General features: G+C 34.2%; 1 protein-coding gene across 1 annotated transcript in view; it reads right to left on the minus strand.

The window, feature by feature from the left end:
• The window catches only part of USP32 (ubiquitin specific peptidase 32), a 258,739-nt gene that overhangs the window by 126,873 nt on the left and 116,155 nt on the right, over nt 1-15,711 (minus strand). The window contains exons 3-4 of the mRNA XM_007481750.2: nt 2,835-2,940; nt 2,082-2,200 (exon numbers count right to left, since the gene is read on the minus strand). Of these exons, the coding sequence (XP_007481812.2) occupies nt 2,082-2,200; nt 2,835-2,940 (225 nt within the window). The remainder of the gene's footprint in view (nt 1-2,081; nt 2,201-2,834; nt 2,941-15,711) is intronic.

The raw sequence follows: 15,711 nt of genomic DNA on the forward strand, positions 1-15,711 counted from the left end.
TCACAGTTGCAGCTCCGGGACAGAGAAGAGTATCTGTGATTGGCCACAAGGGACCAGTTTTAGGTCGAAGAAGCAGGCTATATTACTGCTGCAAGACAGAAGGGATCTTTCCTGGGGTAAAAGCCAGAGTATATATCAGGAAAACAGTGACCACAAGTCTCCCAGAATAACATCACCTGGGAAGCACAAACACTTGCAGATCCCCTGAACTAGTTCTTAAAACAGCAGTACAAAAAAAGTTCAAAGCGTGGCACAGTGCCTTCCCAATCCCAGGTAAGCAGAACCTAACTTTTTAAACATAAAATTCAAAGTAAAGAAAAAGGCTGAGCAATGAACAAATAACTTGTGAACAAAAGAACTTGACCATAAAAAGTTATGATAGTGGCACAAAGACATAAACCTAGAAGAAAACAATGTGAAAACAGCTAAAAGCAAAGCACAAAAGAAAAATGCTTATTGGATGCAGACTAAAGAAAAATTCCTGGAAGAGTTAAAGAAGGCAATAAGAGAGGTAGAAGAAAAAGTGAGAAAAGAAAGAAGATGAGAAAAAATTATGAAATGAGAATTAAAGGCTTAGTAAAAAAAAGAGAACAAAATATGGAAGAAAAAACTACTTTTTAAAAAAGGAATTGAGGGGGCAGTTGGTTGACTCAGTGGATTAAGAGCCAGGCCTAGAGATAGGGGGTCCTGGGTTCAAAACTGGCCTCAGATACTTCCAAGCTGTGTGACCCTGGGCAAGTCACTTAACACCCATGGCTAGCCCTTACCACTTTTCTGCCTTAGAACCAATACACAGTATTAATTCTAAGACAGGGGGAAGGGGGGGGGGGGGGATTGACCTAGTGAATTATAAAAATTAGCTGAAGAAAAAACTATTTAAAAGGCATTATAGGTCAAAAAGAAAAGTAGATACAAAGCCTCACTGAATTAATTCTTTAAATATTAGATTTGAGGAACTGGAAGCTAATGACTCCATGACACATCATAAAAACAACAAAACAAAGTTAAAAGAATGAACAGATAAAGAAAGTGTGAAATAACTCATTGGGGGGAAAAAGCTGACCAGGAAAACAGGTTGAATAGAGATAATTTAAAAATTATTTAATTACTTGAGGCATAATTTTTTTAAAAAGCCTAGATATCATCTATTAAAAGATATCAAGGAAAACTGCCCCCCAAAAAAGATAAAATAGTAACAGAAAGACTCTATCCATCCATCCATCACTTCCTGAACCCAAAATGAAAACTCCTCGGAATATTTTAGCCAAATTCCAGAACTCCCAAGTCAAGGAAAAAATATTGCAAGCAACCAGAAAGAAACAGTTCAAATACTGTGGAGCAATAATCAGGTTCACACACAATTTGTGGAGAGCTTGGAACATGATATTCCAAAAGGCAAAGGAGCTAGAAATTACAACCAAAAATTAAACTATCTAGCAAAAAATGAGTATATTTTGACAGGGGAAAAAACAGATTTAATAAAAAGGAAGACTTTCAAGCATTCCTGATGAAAGACCAAAGCTAAATAGAAAATCTAACATTCAAACACAAGACTCAAGAGCTTTGAACATATAAAGTAAACAGGAAAGAGTAATCATAAGGGACTCAATGAAATTAAAATTTGTTACATGCCTACATGGGAAGATGATAAGGTAACTTCTAAAAGGTCAAGTCTATGTCTGTATCCTAGCTACATTTTCACATAGAAAAAAATGTACAAATGATGTTTAGGTTCCTCAATCAGACTATAATTTGATATATAAAATCAATGAATATAGTAGAAATAGTAGAACCAGGTACCAATGAATCTTAAACCTCAACTTCCAAGTTTCTTTAAGCCTAAAAGTGAAAAAACAAAGGAACAGCAGTTAAGACAACTTCTATATTCTTGGTCAGGGAGATTTCTAATAGTAAGGATGGCAATGGCCTTTTATTTTTATAGATTGCTTAAAAATTATCTAACAATTCCTGGGCCAAGAGTGCCCATAAGTGTATCTTATTATTCACACCTGAAACAAGAAGAGAGCAAGTAGTTCAAAATCCGTCAAGAGTGTGTTTTAAATTTAAAAAAATTTAAATACCTCTGAAAAACACCTCCTAAGGGTATCTGGGACTTTTCCATCCACGACATGGAGCATTCTTTCCATTTCTTCCCGTACAACATAACTCCCAGATTCATTTGAAAAAAGACTAAAAATGTCTAAAAGAATTAAAAAAAAAAACACACCAGAATAAATTAAAATCATTGACTATAATAGAGCCAAACCTAAATGTTACTTTAGAAATATATTTTTAAAGCAAGATTTTCTGAACTATAGCTAGTTCTTTCAACTTCATGCTATCTTTCATTTGACTATTGCTATAGCTTTACTGGAATTTTTAATATCTAATGTTTTTACTTTGTTGAAACTGCTGAGCATATGAAACAATTATACTTCAGCTAAAAAGAAAAGTATATATTAAAAATAGCAACCAAGAAATGTTACTGAAACCTGGTGAAGATATATTATATACCTCCTTTAAACTTGTACTGAATTGGTAGGTACTGAAATTTTGGCATGTATTTCTACTCAACTGAACAGCTTCCCCTACAGTAGAAAGAAGAGAGATCTGAGCTCTTCTTTATACTGCTCCAATTAAAATGTAATCATGCAAAAGATTTCAAACAACAATTGGGGACTAAAGATAATGCAGAAAACATTTTACTACAAAGAATGAAAACCTAATTAAATATTTTAACTTCTGGATTTGTTTGTTATGACAACCATCAGAACTATAAAAGTTGTAAGTAAAATTGCTCTATATGTATATGTCAATTTTAATGCTATACTCACATTTTGCTTTCTCTTCATCTCTGCCTCTTGTGAGGAGGACAAGTCCTACTATCAAATTATTGAAATGTAGCCCTTTGGATGTTCCACCAAATGAACAATAGATCACCTAAGAGAAACAAAAGAAAAGGATCAGTTTGGTGATGAAACAATAAAGCAAGACACAGAAAAAGCAGGTAAGAACATAAACAATTACTTGGAAGTTTCAGGTTGGTAATTTTCACATTTGGGAGGGAAATTTAAATCATGTATCAAGTTACTAAATTGTTCATATTCTATGATCCAGTAAGCTCACTGTTGGGAATATTAGCAGAGCATAGGGGGACAGGGGGTTGCTCATCAAAGCATGTGAACCTTTATGATAAAGACAGTTATAATCATGTAAATCAACAAAACACTAAAAGGTTGTCAAATTTTGGTTAATAAATGACTAATTATATAAGGCAAAAAAAACTAATCATTAATCCCACTTCTTTTCCAGAAGAAGTTTGGAACTTTGGTCATGAAATATGGAATACATCATCAAGATACAGTCAAATACTATATAATATTTTTCTTAGTATCAAGAAAGTGTCCAAAGAGTGTTGAGAGGTGCAGAAGAGAAATTTTTAAGAAGAAATAAATGACGTATAAAAATAAAATGCAACAATAAACTTATTTTTTAAAAATTAAAATAATATCTTAATGGAGATTCTATGTCTAGCATCTTTTGGACATTCTTTTTGAAGAATGATATAAACAGGCCACAGACTTCTGTGTAGCTTACAACCCTTTGGTCTTCTGATTCTTATCCCTAAACCATGTTTTCCAACATATATTTATAGAGGGAATAATCATTCCCTCTATAAGCACTTCTAAACTTATATCCATAAATAATATGTATATGTTGATTTAATATAGAATATCTTGTTTAGTTCTCATTTGAATTTCTTTACCTGCTCCTCCTCTGCAACATATTAGAAAATAAGTTTTTATTTTTGCAAATCTTGAAATTTCTCAGTCTTGTGAATGTTAAAAATTTTCCACAATGGGGAATTCTCAATTGGAACAATTCCCTACTGGGAACATTCCCCATTTTGACTGTGAGAACTCGCCAGGATCAAAAATGGGAGGACCTCTACTCCACCCATACTTAAGACTGCTTTAGGGGAGAAAACTCCTTGCTATGAGAGGACCTCTACTCCACCCATACTTAAGACTGCTTTAGGGGAGAAAACTCCTTGCTAAACAATGAAAGTACTTGGACCCATGCTTATGATGAGGCAGGGAGTTCTTTGAGCCATGCCTGTTTTTAGAATTGATACAATGGGACACTAGGTACCTATAAAGGTCAGGCAACTTGTAAACTTGCCAGGAGCAAAGAGGTGAAAACTTACTTAGAGGTTTTTTCTTGAGGGGATTAGTCGACTCAGCTGTGTTTTCTCTGGTTCAGACTTACTGAGGGGATTAGTTGACCCAGCAGTGTTTTTAGAATGGGTTGTCCTTTGGAAAACGTCTACAGTGATTGGTAGATGGAAGAACTTAGGGGAGGTGACATAGGAGAAAACCCCCTATATAAGAAAAAGCAGAATCTCTTGAAGGGGGAATCCTTTTGGAGGATCTCTGATGAGGATAGCTTGGGAAGAATCTCTTGAGAGAGGCTCTGGAGAAGGGAAGCTCTTGGAGGAATTCTCTAAGAAGGTCTCTCAAGGGAGGCTGACTCTGGCTGGAACTCCCTCTGGGGAGCCTCTGTCCCTCTGAATCCCTTGCTTAGACAGACCTTGTGGTGAGTGACAGACTGACTGACTGATCTCTCTCTTTTAAGACTCAGGTCTAAGCCATGTTGGCTTAAGGCTCTTCATACTTATTCCTTTCTTACTCTTTCTCTCTTTCTTTAATTCCTCATTGTATTATTAATTAAAGTCTCTATGACACCCAGTTGACTTGGGTATTTTCATAATTGGGAATATTTCCCTGGCGACCACCTTATATTTGATTTTAAACAAAACACTGTAGTGAAAACATATTTCCTGCGGTCACAATTTACTCACCCACTCATATCTACCACAATTTATATTTTCAACCATTTTAACTGCCACAGTTTATGACAGACAACTATTTTAAATGTTACATTTTCATTCAAATTATACTTATTGTAAATGCTTATAAACGATAATGCAATACTAGATGATGAAGTGTCCCATGAAATTATAATTTTTGTTGAGTAGACCCATGATAAAACCAACTGTATCAACTCCTCTATTTCTATAAAAAGAACCAGTGAGCAATTCTCCAATTTTTTTGCAGACACCTTTTATTTATTTTATTTACTTTGAGAATATCAAGATTAATATATTTTAGGTCCTCTGGTTCTTTATTAACTTATTAGCCATTAAAATTATATGAACTGATGAAAAGCGAAGTGAGCAGAACTAGGAGATCACTGTACTCAGTAACAGCATCATTATATGATGATCAACTGTGAATAACTTAGCTATCATCAGCAACACAATGAACCAAGATTAATTTAAAAGATTCAGGATAAAAAATGCTATTCACCACCAGAGAAAGACCAAATGGAGTCTGAATGCATATTGAAGCATAACATTTTTGACTATTTTCTTCATAAATTATTTTTAGTTCTTCTACAACATAATAAATATGGAATATATACTGCAAGATAGTACATGTATAATCTATATGAAATTGTTTACATCATACTAAAATTGTTTTATCAGTAATTGGGGAAAATATTATTTAAAAATCATTATAGGTAATCTAAAATAGTATGACTGAGAACATTCTTCCTCCTTTACCATAACATTAAGCATGTTAATTGTCCCTTCCCAGTTCCATGTTTAAGATTTCATCAACTACTAAAATGGAGGAGAAGTGGACCAATAGATTGAGGGCCATTTAGTATCTATCTTTGTTTAATGAATTGCCAAGGCCAAACAATTTATCTCCAAGCAACTATTTTACTAGTGATAAGCCTCCTTATAATTAACTTGGGCAGGTCTTCAGAAAATGGGCCCTTTGATGTATGGGCTGTCTGAATTATGATTACACTGGAAAAAGCTTATATTCTGCTGGATCACCTTAGAGGAACCAGAATCATATGAAGTACCTCCAAAAAAAAATTCAATGGAGGATTTTTTTTCTGTTGCATAGCTATACTTAAAGACAAAGAAATACAAGGTACATCTCCTTAGGCTTTTAGAAAGAATAAGCTATTATTCAGATTTTTAAAAAAAGAAAGAAAATTCATGTAGTTACAGAAAATAGAACATCAGTTGCTAACCATGACACAACAGTCACATAGGTAATAGAATGGGTATGCCATGGACTAATGCACCATGTAAGACTTACATGCTAAAACATCTAATGATAATATATAGTTTTACACAAAAATTTCATATTATCTGGCTCCCCAGAGTCAATGATGAACTGGGAAAAAATTTACAAGGGAGATTTTTCTTGATATAGTCTAACTTAAACAGAACACTAAAACAAAATTAACTAGGATGACCATACATTTTTGCACCCTACAGAAATGATAAGTACTCAACAATTTGAATAGAAAAAAAAGGATCAAAGCTATCTGAATTCCACTAAAGGAGTTCAATTTAATAGGTGGAGAACTGAATGAAGCTAGTTGACCTAAATTCCAACCTCTGGTTCATCTTAGGCTTAATTACCATGGGAAAATACTTTATCTGTGTCTTGGTTTCTCTAACTGTAAAAATCAAATTAAACTCTATTAGTCTCTGAGGGGCATTTCAAGCAGAAAATGTGATAACGAGTTAAAATAAGTGGACATTTAAAAGGGGTATTACAAATCCAAAGTCAGATTCTATTAATTGCTTTTATTCACAGTAGAATGAAATAAGTTACAGATCTAGAGACCAAATTAATACCAGTTGAGTTACTGACTTCTAATGGGATCATGCACTCTACCTTTCTGGGGTTCAGTTTTCAAAGTTACAAAATTAGGAGATTGAACCAAATTGACAAAGAAACATAGGCTCTCAGAGTCAGAACAGAGCATATCTAGGTCATGCTGTTATCTGAACAAGAATCCCTTCCTAATCATACCTGCCAAGAGATTATCCAGGATTGCTATAAAATGTGATGTACATTTGGTACTTGTATATGTGTGTGTGTGTGTGTGTAAATATAAAAATGTAAAATCAAGCCTAAATCTTTATTTTTGCAAAGTCCACATATTACTACTAATTCTTCTTTCTTAGGGCCAAACAGAATAAGTCTTATCTCTTTTCTTTCTTTTAACCTTTACCTTCCATCTTAGAATCACTATTATGTATTGGCTCCAAGGCAAAAGAGAGAGGCGGGGTCAAGACAGCAGTTTAGAGGTAGCAAAAATTCAGACCTCCACAAACTCTTCCTCACTGATCAAAAACACAATTCTTTCAGGGGACTGAAAACCAAATCTAACAACAGGACAGAGCTAGGGAACCCTCTTCCTGGACCCAACTTAAAAGGTATGCCCACAGAAAAGCCTGAATTCTAGAACACATGGGTTTAAGGGGAAGGAAGAAGAAAGGTCCCAGGATCCCTACCCCACCTACAGCACTGAGCTTCCAGGGGTGGCTGGAATCTCTGGACGGGCAAGGGCACTAGTCCAGAGGGAGAACCTTGCCGCAAAGCTGTGCCAGGCTCAGGACTTGGAACACAGGCGACGTAGAGGCAGCTGGAGGAGAAGCTCAGAGCAGGCAGCCCAGTCACAGCCAAAATGCTCTATCTTGCCTTTGTTTGTTGCAGCCCACCCTCCCTACTGGAGGTTTTGGCCTCAGGGCACAGCCAGCTTTGCAGATCAACTCTGACCTGGCTCAATCTCATCAATAAGGGCAGATAAGAAGCCTTCAGAGGGCAGAGAAGCTCAAGCTCCAACACCCCTCCCCGACAGATTGATCTGAGCCTCGCTGACTGAGCTCCAAGGGGAAAAGACTGAAACAAACTCCAGACAACAACCTTGACCACAGGGCAAGAAGCCCAGCTTTTCAGCTTCTGCTGTCAGCTGGAAAGGTCAGACTACTTGATCAAACAGCAGAACCTAGAAGAAGCCCCTTCAGGACAGAACAGCCCAAACTCACATATCCAACATAAAGTGAGAGAAGCAAGACTACAGGGTACTACAAAGGGGAAAGAAGAGGGAAATATGAGTAAACAACAGAAAAAGAAAAAAGAAATTACAATCGACAGCTTCTATGCAGGCAATGAACAAAGAGCAAATTAAACAGAGGAGAATCCAAGGAACACCAAGCAAAAACACAAAAACTCCAGCGAACTGGACACAGACTTTGGAAGAACTCAAAATACAATTCAAAAAACAATTAAGAGAGACTGAAGACAACTGGAAAATGAACTTAAAAAGCAAGATAAATCATCTGGAAATGGAAAATAGTGTCTTGAAAGTCAAAATTAATCAGCTTGAAAATGAGGTGATGGGGATGAAAGATGAGGCAAAGAAAATGAAAGATGACCTCCAAAGAAAATCAGAACAGAAGGATGACAAAAAAAGTCAGGGATGAAATTCAGTCTTTAAAAACTAGAATACAACAACTAGAAGCAAATGACTTTACAAGGCAGCAGGAAACTATAAAACAAAATCAAAAGAATGAAAAAATTGAGAAAAATATGAAACACATCATCCACAAAACAGAAGATTTAGAAAACAGGTCCAGGAGAGACAACTTAAAAATCATTGGTCTACCAGAAGATCAATGCAAAAGAAAAAGCCAAGGCAAAAGATCAATAAGGGCTAAATAATGGGGGTTAAGAGACTTGCCCAGGGTCACAAAACTAAGAAGTATCTGAGACCAGATTTAATATCTTTTCTAGATGAAGGCTCTTCAAATTTAGAGATATATACCATATACCCTTAAGTATTTTCTTATCCAGGCTATACATACTCACTTTCTTTGGCTGAACCTCATAGGACACAATATAAAGTCCCTTCACCACCCTGGTCACCCACTTCTAGAAGTTACTCAGCTTATTAATATACTTCTCAAAATGTAGTGGCTGCACTGAAACATAATAATCAGGATGTAAGTCTGACCACAGTAGAACACAATGCGACACTCATCTCCATAATCCTAGGTAATATGTCTTACTTTAATGCTTCAACACCATATTGACTATTAGTGTTGCTGTATCACTTTGCTGACTTACACTGATACTAAAGTCTCCTAAAATCCCCATATAATTTTCACAAAACCTATTATCTATCTTTATCTTCTCCATTACATACATGGGTTACAAAAACTCAGTATAAGTACGTAGACTACATTTAATGCTAGGGAATTTAATCTAAACAGTTTCAGCCTACCATTTTACCTAACCTACCTATTATGTCAAAATCTTTTTAGATTCTTATTCTATTAACCATATTAATTATCCCTCGCCAGTTCAGTGTTTAAGATTTCATCAAACATCAACCCTTATAATCCTATGACATATGGGTTCAAGTCCTGATTCTAGTACCTACCAGTTCTGTGTAACTATGAGAAAAATGACTCAACCCCTCTAAACTTAAAGCAGTCTAACTCAAAGAGTTCTAAAAGACAAAGTATTTTGCAAGTGGCAAATACAATATATATGTTTTTATTACATGAGATAGTTGGAAAGTTACTTATAAACATTTGTACTTCATGGAAGACATTACCAGGGCAGCATGCAGCCAAGTAAAGTCAAGGCTAGAAGTGTTTATTAAGCACCTTTGTGCCAAGAACTGTAATTAAGTATCAGGGATATAAAAAGAAGAGTGAAAAACAGTCTCTGCTCTCAAAGAGCTCATCGGTGGTAAGAACAAAATGAAAACAGTCATATACTAATTATGTAACAATTATATACAAAAAAAGAAATTAGAGATGATCAACAGGTGACGGTAGTAGTGTTAAGAGGGATCAAAAAAGGCTTCTTGCCTAAGATAAGACTAATTGGGACTAAAAGAAAACATTAGAAATATTTATCTGCCCAGCTAACACAAATATCATCAGAATCATATGTAACTAAGGTAATCTAGAGGATATGGCACTGGGCCTAGAGTCATAAATACATGAGTTCAAATCTAGCCTCAGACACTTATTAGTGGTGTGACCCTGTGTGAGTCACAACTACTATCTACCTCAGATTCCCAATCAGTAAAGAGATGATAATAAAAGTACCACCTATCTTTGAGGAGTATTAGGATGATAGAATGAAATATATGAAAAGCATATAAAAAAACTACATAAATACTAGTTATTGTTACCAATAATTATTATTATGAAATAAGTCCATACAAGCTAATGAAGAAAATGGCAAATATCTCTGCAATATTTCCTGAATGGTTAATCACATTTCAACTTTGCAACAAAACCAAATAACCAAATAAATGGAAACTAGAAGTGATGTAGACAGTAAAATGATTTTTATACAAGACATTTATATACATTTCCAGTTTATATTCTTCACACGAACTACAGAAGATTTCATGTAAAAATCAATGCTTATGCTAAAGTATTCACTTATTATAACAGTTCTCTGGAATACGTCAGTGTTCTAACAATGCCGTACAATTTTCTTCTATTTCTTCTATTTAGTTTCAGAGAGTCACAGAAAAGAAACCTAAGCTTTCTTTCAATTTCGCTGCATATGATGCTTGAATTTTTAGAGTGATAATGGGGGTTGGGGTTTGGGGGGAGGGACCACTGAGTATGAAGTCAAAACGCCAAGTTTTCAGGGCTTCTTCTGTCAATTACCAGACTTGGGGCCTTGCACTTACCTCCTCTGATTTCAGTTTCCTTATTGGTAAAGTAAAGAAAAACACAATCTACCTGCCTAACAGAATTCCTATTAAGAAAGTGCTCAATAAGCTACAAAGCATCATATATAACAAACCCATAAAATCATATGTGATTTATTAAATGAGTTTTTGGTTTTCTTTTTAAAAAATTTCACATACTACTAACATTTCCAATGATAGTATTCAAATTTAATTATGAACCTCTCCCAAGAGGCCTTAGCTGTGAACATGACCATAATTAATGAGAACAATTTGAAATAAAAATTTAATAGGCCTACAGATAGAAGGTTCAGATCTGACCTCAAACCCTTCCTACCTGAAACATTGTACAAGTCACTTAACCCCAAATGCCCAGCCCTTACTGATCATCTACCTTGGAACCACTATTTAATATTGATTACAAGACAGAAGGTAAGATTTTTTTAAAGTTTAAGATTCAAGTGTTAAAAAGCCAAAGTAAAAAAAAAAATTTAACTTGTATAGTAAACATAACTTTGTCCCTTTACTTATATAACAATTCAATTGGCTATCAAGCAGATAGAATTCAGGTAAACTGCAAGGGAAACTATACTTATTGGTCAAACAATGAGGTTTTTTTGAGAGAAGAGAATTTTGAGTAACAGTTAATGATAATTCCCTATTAGACTAAACAAAGTATTAGATATACAATGCAAACTGAAATGCAACTGGAAGAAATCTTAACAGTCTACTTTCCATGATCCTCTAAAATGAATACTGGGAAATTTATAAGCATGTCTAGCTGTCAGAACATTATATTATCTAAAATATTGTTCAAGTAGAAGTGAAAATTTGGCATAAAATTCTGTTTAGACATAATTACTTTAGTCAGTTCTAGTACTTATTAGTAATTGTAATAAAATCTGGATAATAGATAAAATTCACACTTTTTATTAAAACTAGTTTTAGAATTGGCAGGGAATCTCTTCCCACTCAGATGTAGTGCCTGTGAGTATGGCTCTAAACAGCCACAACCGTCGGCCAAAATGGCATAATTCTGAAGTTCCATTTCCACAAACACTGGAAAACAAGAGTTTCCACATGATTTAACCAGTCAGCCAAAGAGATAAAAAGATGAAAGGCTCACTAAGCAAAAGCACAACAAATTGGCCATCCCTGTGAATCTTATCCTATCCTGACAACAGGGAGATGCCCTACTGTTCTGATACCACAACAAAGTACATACTGGTAGAGGGTTAAGATTAGAAAAAAGAACAGTGGCTTGTATCTATTAAAAAGTGGCATGGGCCATAAACATTTCAGTGGAAATCTATAGAATATCTCTAGGCAAATGTGTTACAACTAAAAGAGTATCATTCCAAATTCATACTTTTCCCAAGGAAACTTTCTATACCTAAAAATAATTCTCCTAAAAAATTCAAGTGGGCAACACAGCCTTCAAAACATGTTATACACATCAGAAATGTTTATAAGAAAAAGAAAGCTTAAATCTATTACAGAATATGGAAGAAATTCAAGGAATATGTAGGTCTGCAAATGGTCTAAGCCAATGCTCATCTTTTCGAAATTAGAGCAAAAAGAGCCAAGAAAGCTATATAGAGCAAGATGTGAAGAAAAAATAGACAGCTATTGAGGACATAAAATAAAATATAAAATAAATTTTTAAAAATAATCATGTATTTAATAATAGCTTAAACTTTTGTAGCACTTCACAATTTATGATACTTTTATAAAAATTCCAAGAGATAAGGCAAGTATTATCCTCTTCATTTTACAGGTGAGAAAACAGGTGAGAGTAATGAGGTAAACTAAACACCTCATTGTGGAGACACAAATACTCAGAAAATTAAAAAATATTGGTCAGAACAAATTTAGATATAATATATCTGAACTTCACTACTACTCTCAAGCTAACCTTATGGAAAGGATGGAGAGGTGTATATTACTCAAAAATATAATTAGACGAATTCAGAAACTATTCCAGTCAATCACTGTTTTCTGTTATTTGTAACTGAATTCCTTAACTTGTAAGGATTTTTTTATATGCTTTGTTATTGGCTATTTTTCAAAGCTTTGTGTGATCTGCACATTGGATAAGCATGTCATTTATGCCTTTATATCTAGGCCATTGATAAAAATCGAATACAATCCAGGACCAAGTACTAATCTCAAGGTCACTCTACTAGAGACATGGAATCATTAATGCCACTCCCAACTTCACCTCCAATAGTAGCTTATTTGTGCTTTATATATGTTTTAAACTATATATATTTAAATGTACACATCTTCAACCCTAGTTAGGGTAAGGTACTTGATTGAGAACAGGGACTTTCATTTTCCTTGTATTCCCACTGCCTAGCACAATGCCTGATACATAAGAGCCATTAAATATGTACCTGACAAACAACCTTCTGTGATAATCACTGAAAATCATTTCAGGATCTCTTTGAGGGTCACTGAAAACCTAGTTTTCATACAAAGAATAGTTTCCCAACATGCTAAACCAATAACAGCTAATTTTTATTACATTCTATCTAGAGCTAGATCAATTTCATTGTTACCTCCTTCCACAGATCAAACATTTCCAGTAGTAAATACTTTAAAGTAAGAAATAATGAATTCCATATTCATCCTCTGACAGGCATGATGAAAAAAGTGCGCCTACATTTTACCAATCTTATTTCTCCTTCCCTGGTACCTAATTTCCATTTCGGATTTCTATTCTACAACTAGAAAATCTTTGCCTACTATAAACCAAGAAGTATCTTAGGGAGTAATAAAAAGAGATCAGACAATGCTCCCCTAAGTAATTAATGCCTTTAACAGAATAGAAAGTGATTATATATGTGTGTGTATGTGTTCGTGTATACATGTAATAAAAATACATATTCATCATAGCAAAGTAAAATAAAAAAAACAAGAATAAAAGTTTTACTGAAAATGATGTGATACAAAAAATTAATTTCCTCTGAGGCTATGCAGTCTGTTTATCATCAAGGGAAAAGCAAAATAGGGGGCAGCTAGGTAGCTGGGTAGCTCAGTGGATTGAGAGACAAGACTAAAGACAGGAAGTTCTAGGTTTAAATCTGGCCTAACACTTCCTAGCTGTGTGACCCTGGGCAAGTCACCTGACCTAGCCCTTACCACTCTTCTGTCTTAGAACCAACACACAAGTATTGATTCTAAGATGGAAGGTAAGGGTTTAAAACAAACAAACAAAAAAGTAAAATATTCCTATTGTCCAATGTGGTGAGATATAGTTTTTTCATAATAATTTATTCCTGAATAACAAAAGCCCCTTTTAAAATTTGCTCATATAACATTTTAAAAATTTCACTTCTGTGAAATAAAAACATATTACTCCTTTGTGATAGGCTAGATAGCTAAAGTACTTACAAATATTTCAAGTTCCACTGAATAATCAGAACATTCAGAAGACTGGTTTACTTAGATTTACTACTTTTAAATCGTGTGCTAAAAATTACTTTCTGCTAGTAAGAAAAATTTCCTAGCTTAATCTAAATCTAAGTAATGTGGTCAAACACAATGTAACAAAAACTTTTTTTAAAAGGGTAGCCAATATTTGCATTAAAAATATTCATGCTTTGCATTAAAAGAAGCCAAATTTTTTCCTCCTTCCCCAACACAATTCCTTGATTTAAATATGTATGTTCATATATCCATACAATGTGATGTTTTCCCTAAACCCATTCAGAATCAGCCAAAATGAGTCACCTTTTTAAAAAATATATTATCAAACACCAAAATAAAAGATATTTTTTACCAAAAATTCTAATGTAAAGATAAAGAACTACGGCATGATCCTTCGCCTATCACGGGAGTTACATTCCAGAGACCCTGGTGATAGGTGGAAATCTGCAAAAGTAGCAGGAGAGCAAACAAACCAATTTTATAGTCACTGAGCCAATGCCCAGGATACAGAACAAAGCACACATAGCACCATGGTTTGCGCAAGTGGTAGTGGCATACTGTATTTCCATTGTGTACAGTATGGTGGTATTCATCCGAAAAATCCCTCAATATAGCAAAAATGCCGCAATATAGAATTAAATTTTTAAAAAAACACCTGAAATTCAGTGAAGCCACAGTAAGTAAACCTCAATATAGCAAGGGACGACTGTATTTGGTTTAATATAATATAAAGATCAAATGCCTTATTTAACAAGTTGCTTTAAACATTAATTATAAAGGTGGATAAGGTTTGTTTTCAATCTCAAATAGGTTATACCTAGAAAACTGTAACTAAATTAGACAAACTTAGAATGTTTGATAACTCCTACTTATGCATCCTAATATCTATTATATATATATATATTATATATAATAATAATATCTAACATTATTCAGTTGAAAAAATATTTATAAGCTCTAACACTCAAGTGAAATATACCCATTATAAGTAGGAGCAATAAGTAATCAGAACACAGTAACTGATCTAATAGCTATAGTTTGAAATAAAATTATAAGTACAAGTACACAAAAATTTTTCTAAAAATTTTATCTTGTATTACTATGAATTTAATGAGCATTAACAAATATGAATACTTCCATATTAAAAGAACTATACATGAAATCATAAATCTCCATTACACACAGCTGTTAAAACACATATATTTCAAATTTAATATGACAGTTCCAACACTGCTTTGCTTGTCTGGGTTCCATTCTGCATTTTCCTTTAAGTGGACCTCTGAGTTCACTAATATAAGAAATTCTCAAAGAACTAATTCCTTCTAGCAATAAAGATTTGCACCTGCTCTGCATATTATAATTTTAGAGTTGACTAGAATATTAATTGGTTGTGATTTGCCCACACAGTCAGCATGTGTCAGAGAAGGGTGTTGGAAGGCTGGCATTGCTGCCTGAGGACAGTTTATCCAGTGTGTCAAAGCCTTATTTTCAAGGAAGAGAAGAAGCAGGGTCCAGACCTTTTACTTCATCCACATGGATGACATTATAGGTATAGAAGCTACCTCCAAGTGATTTACCAACACCACCACCCCCAACAAGATTGGTTTAATTTATGAATTTTTATAATCAATTTAATTTTAAGGCACACGAAGAGCACATAAATGTTCTGAGTTAATATCT

The sequence above is a fragment of the Monodelphis domestica genome, chromosome 2 (assembly GCF_027887165.1).
Source record: "Monodelphis domestica isolate mMonDom1 chromosome 2, mMonDom1.pri, whole genome shotgun sequence".
Taxonomy (NCBI): domain Eukaryota; kingdom Metazoa; phylum Chordata; class Mammalia; order Didelphimorphia; family Didelphidae; genus Monodelphis; species Monodelphis domestica.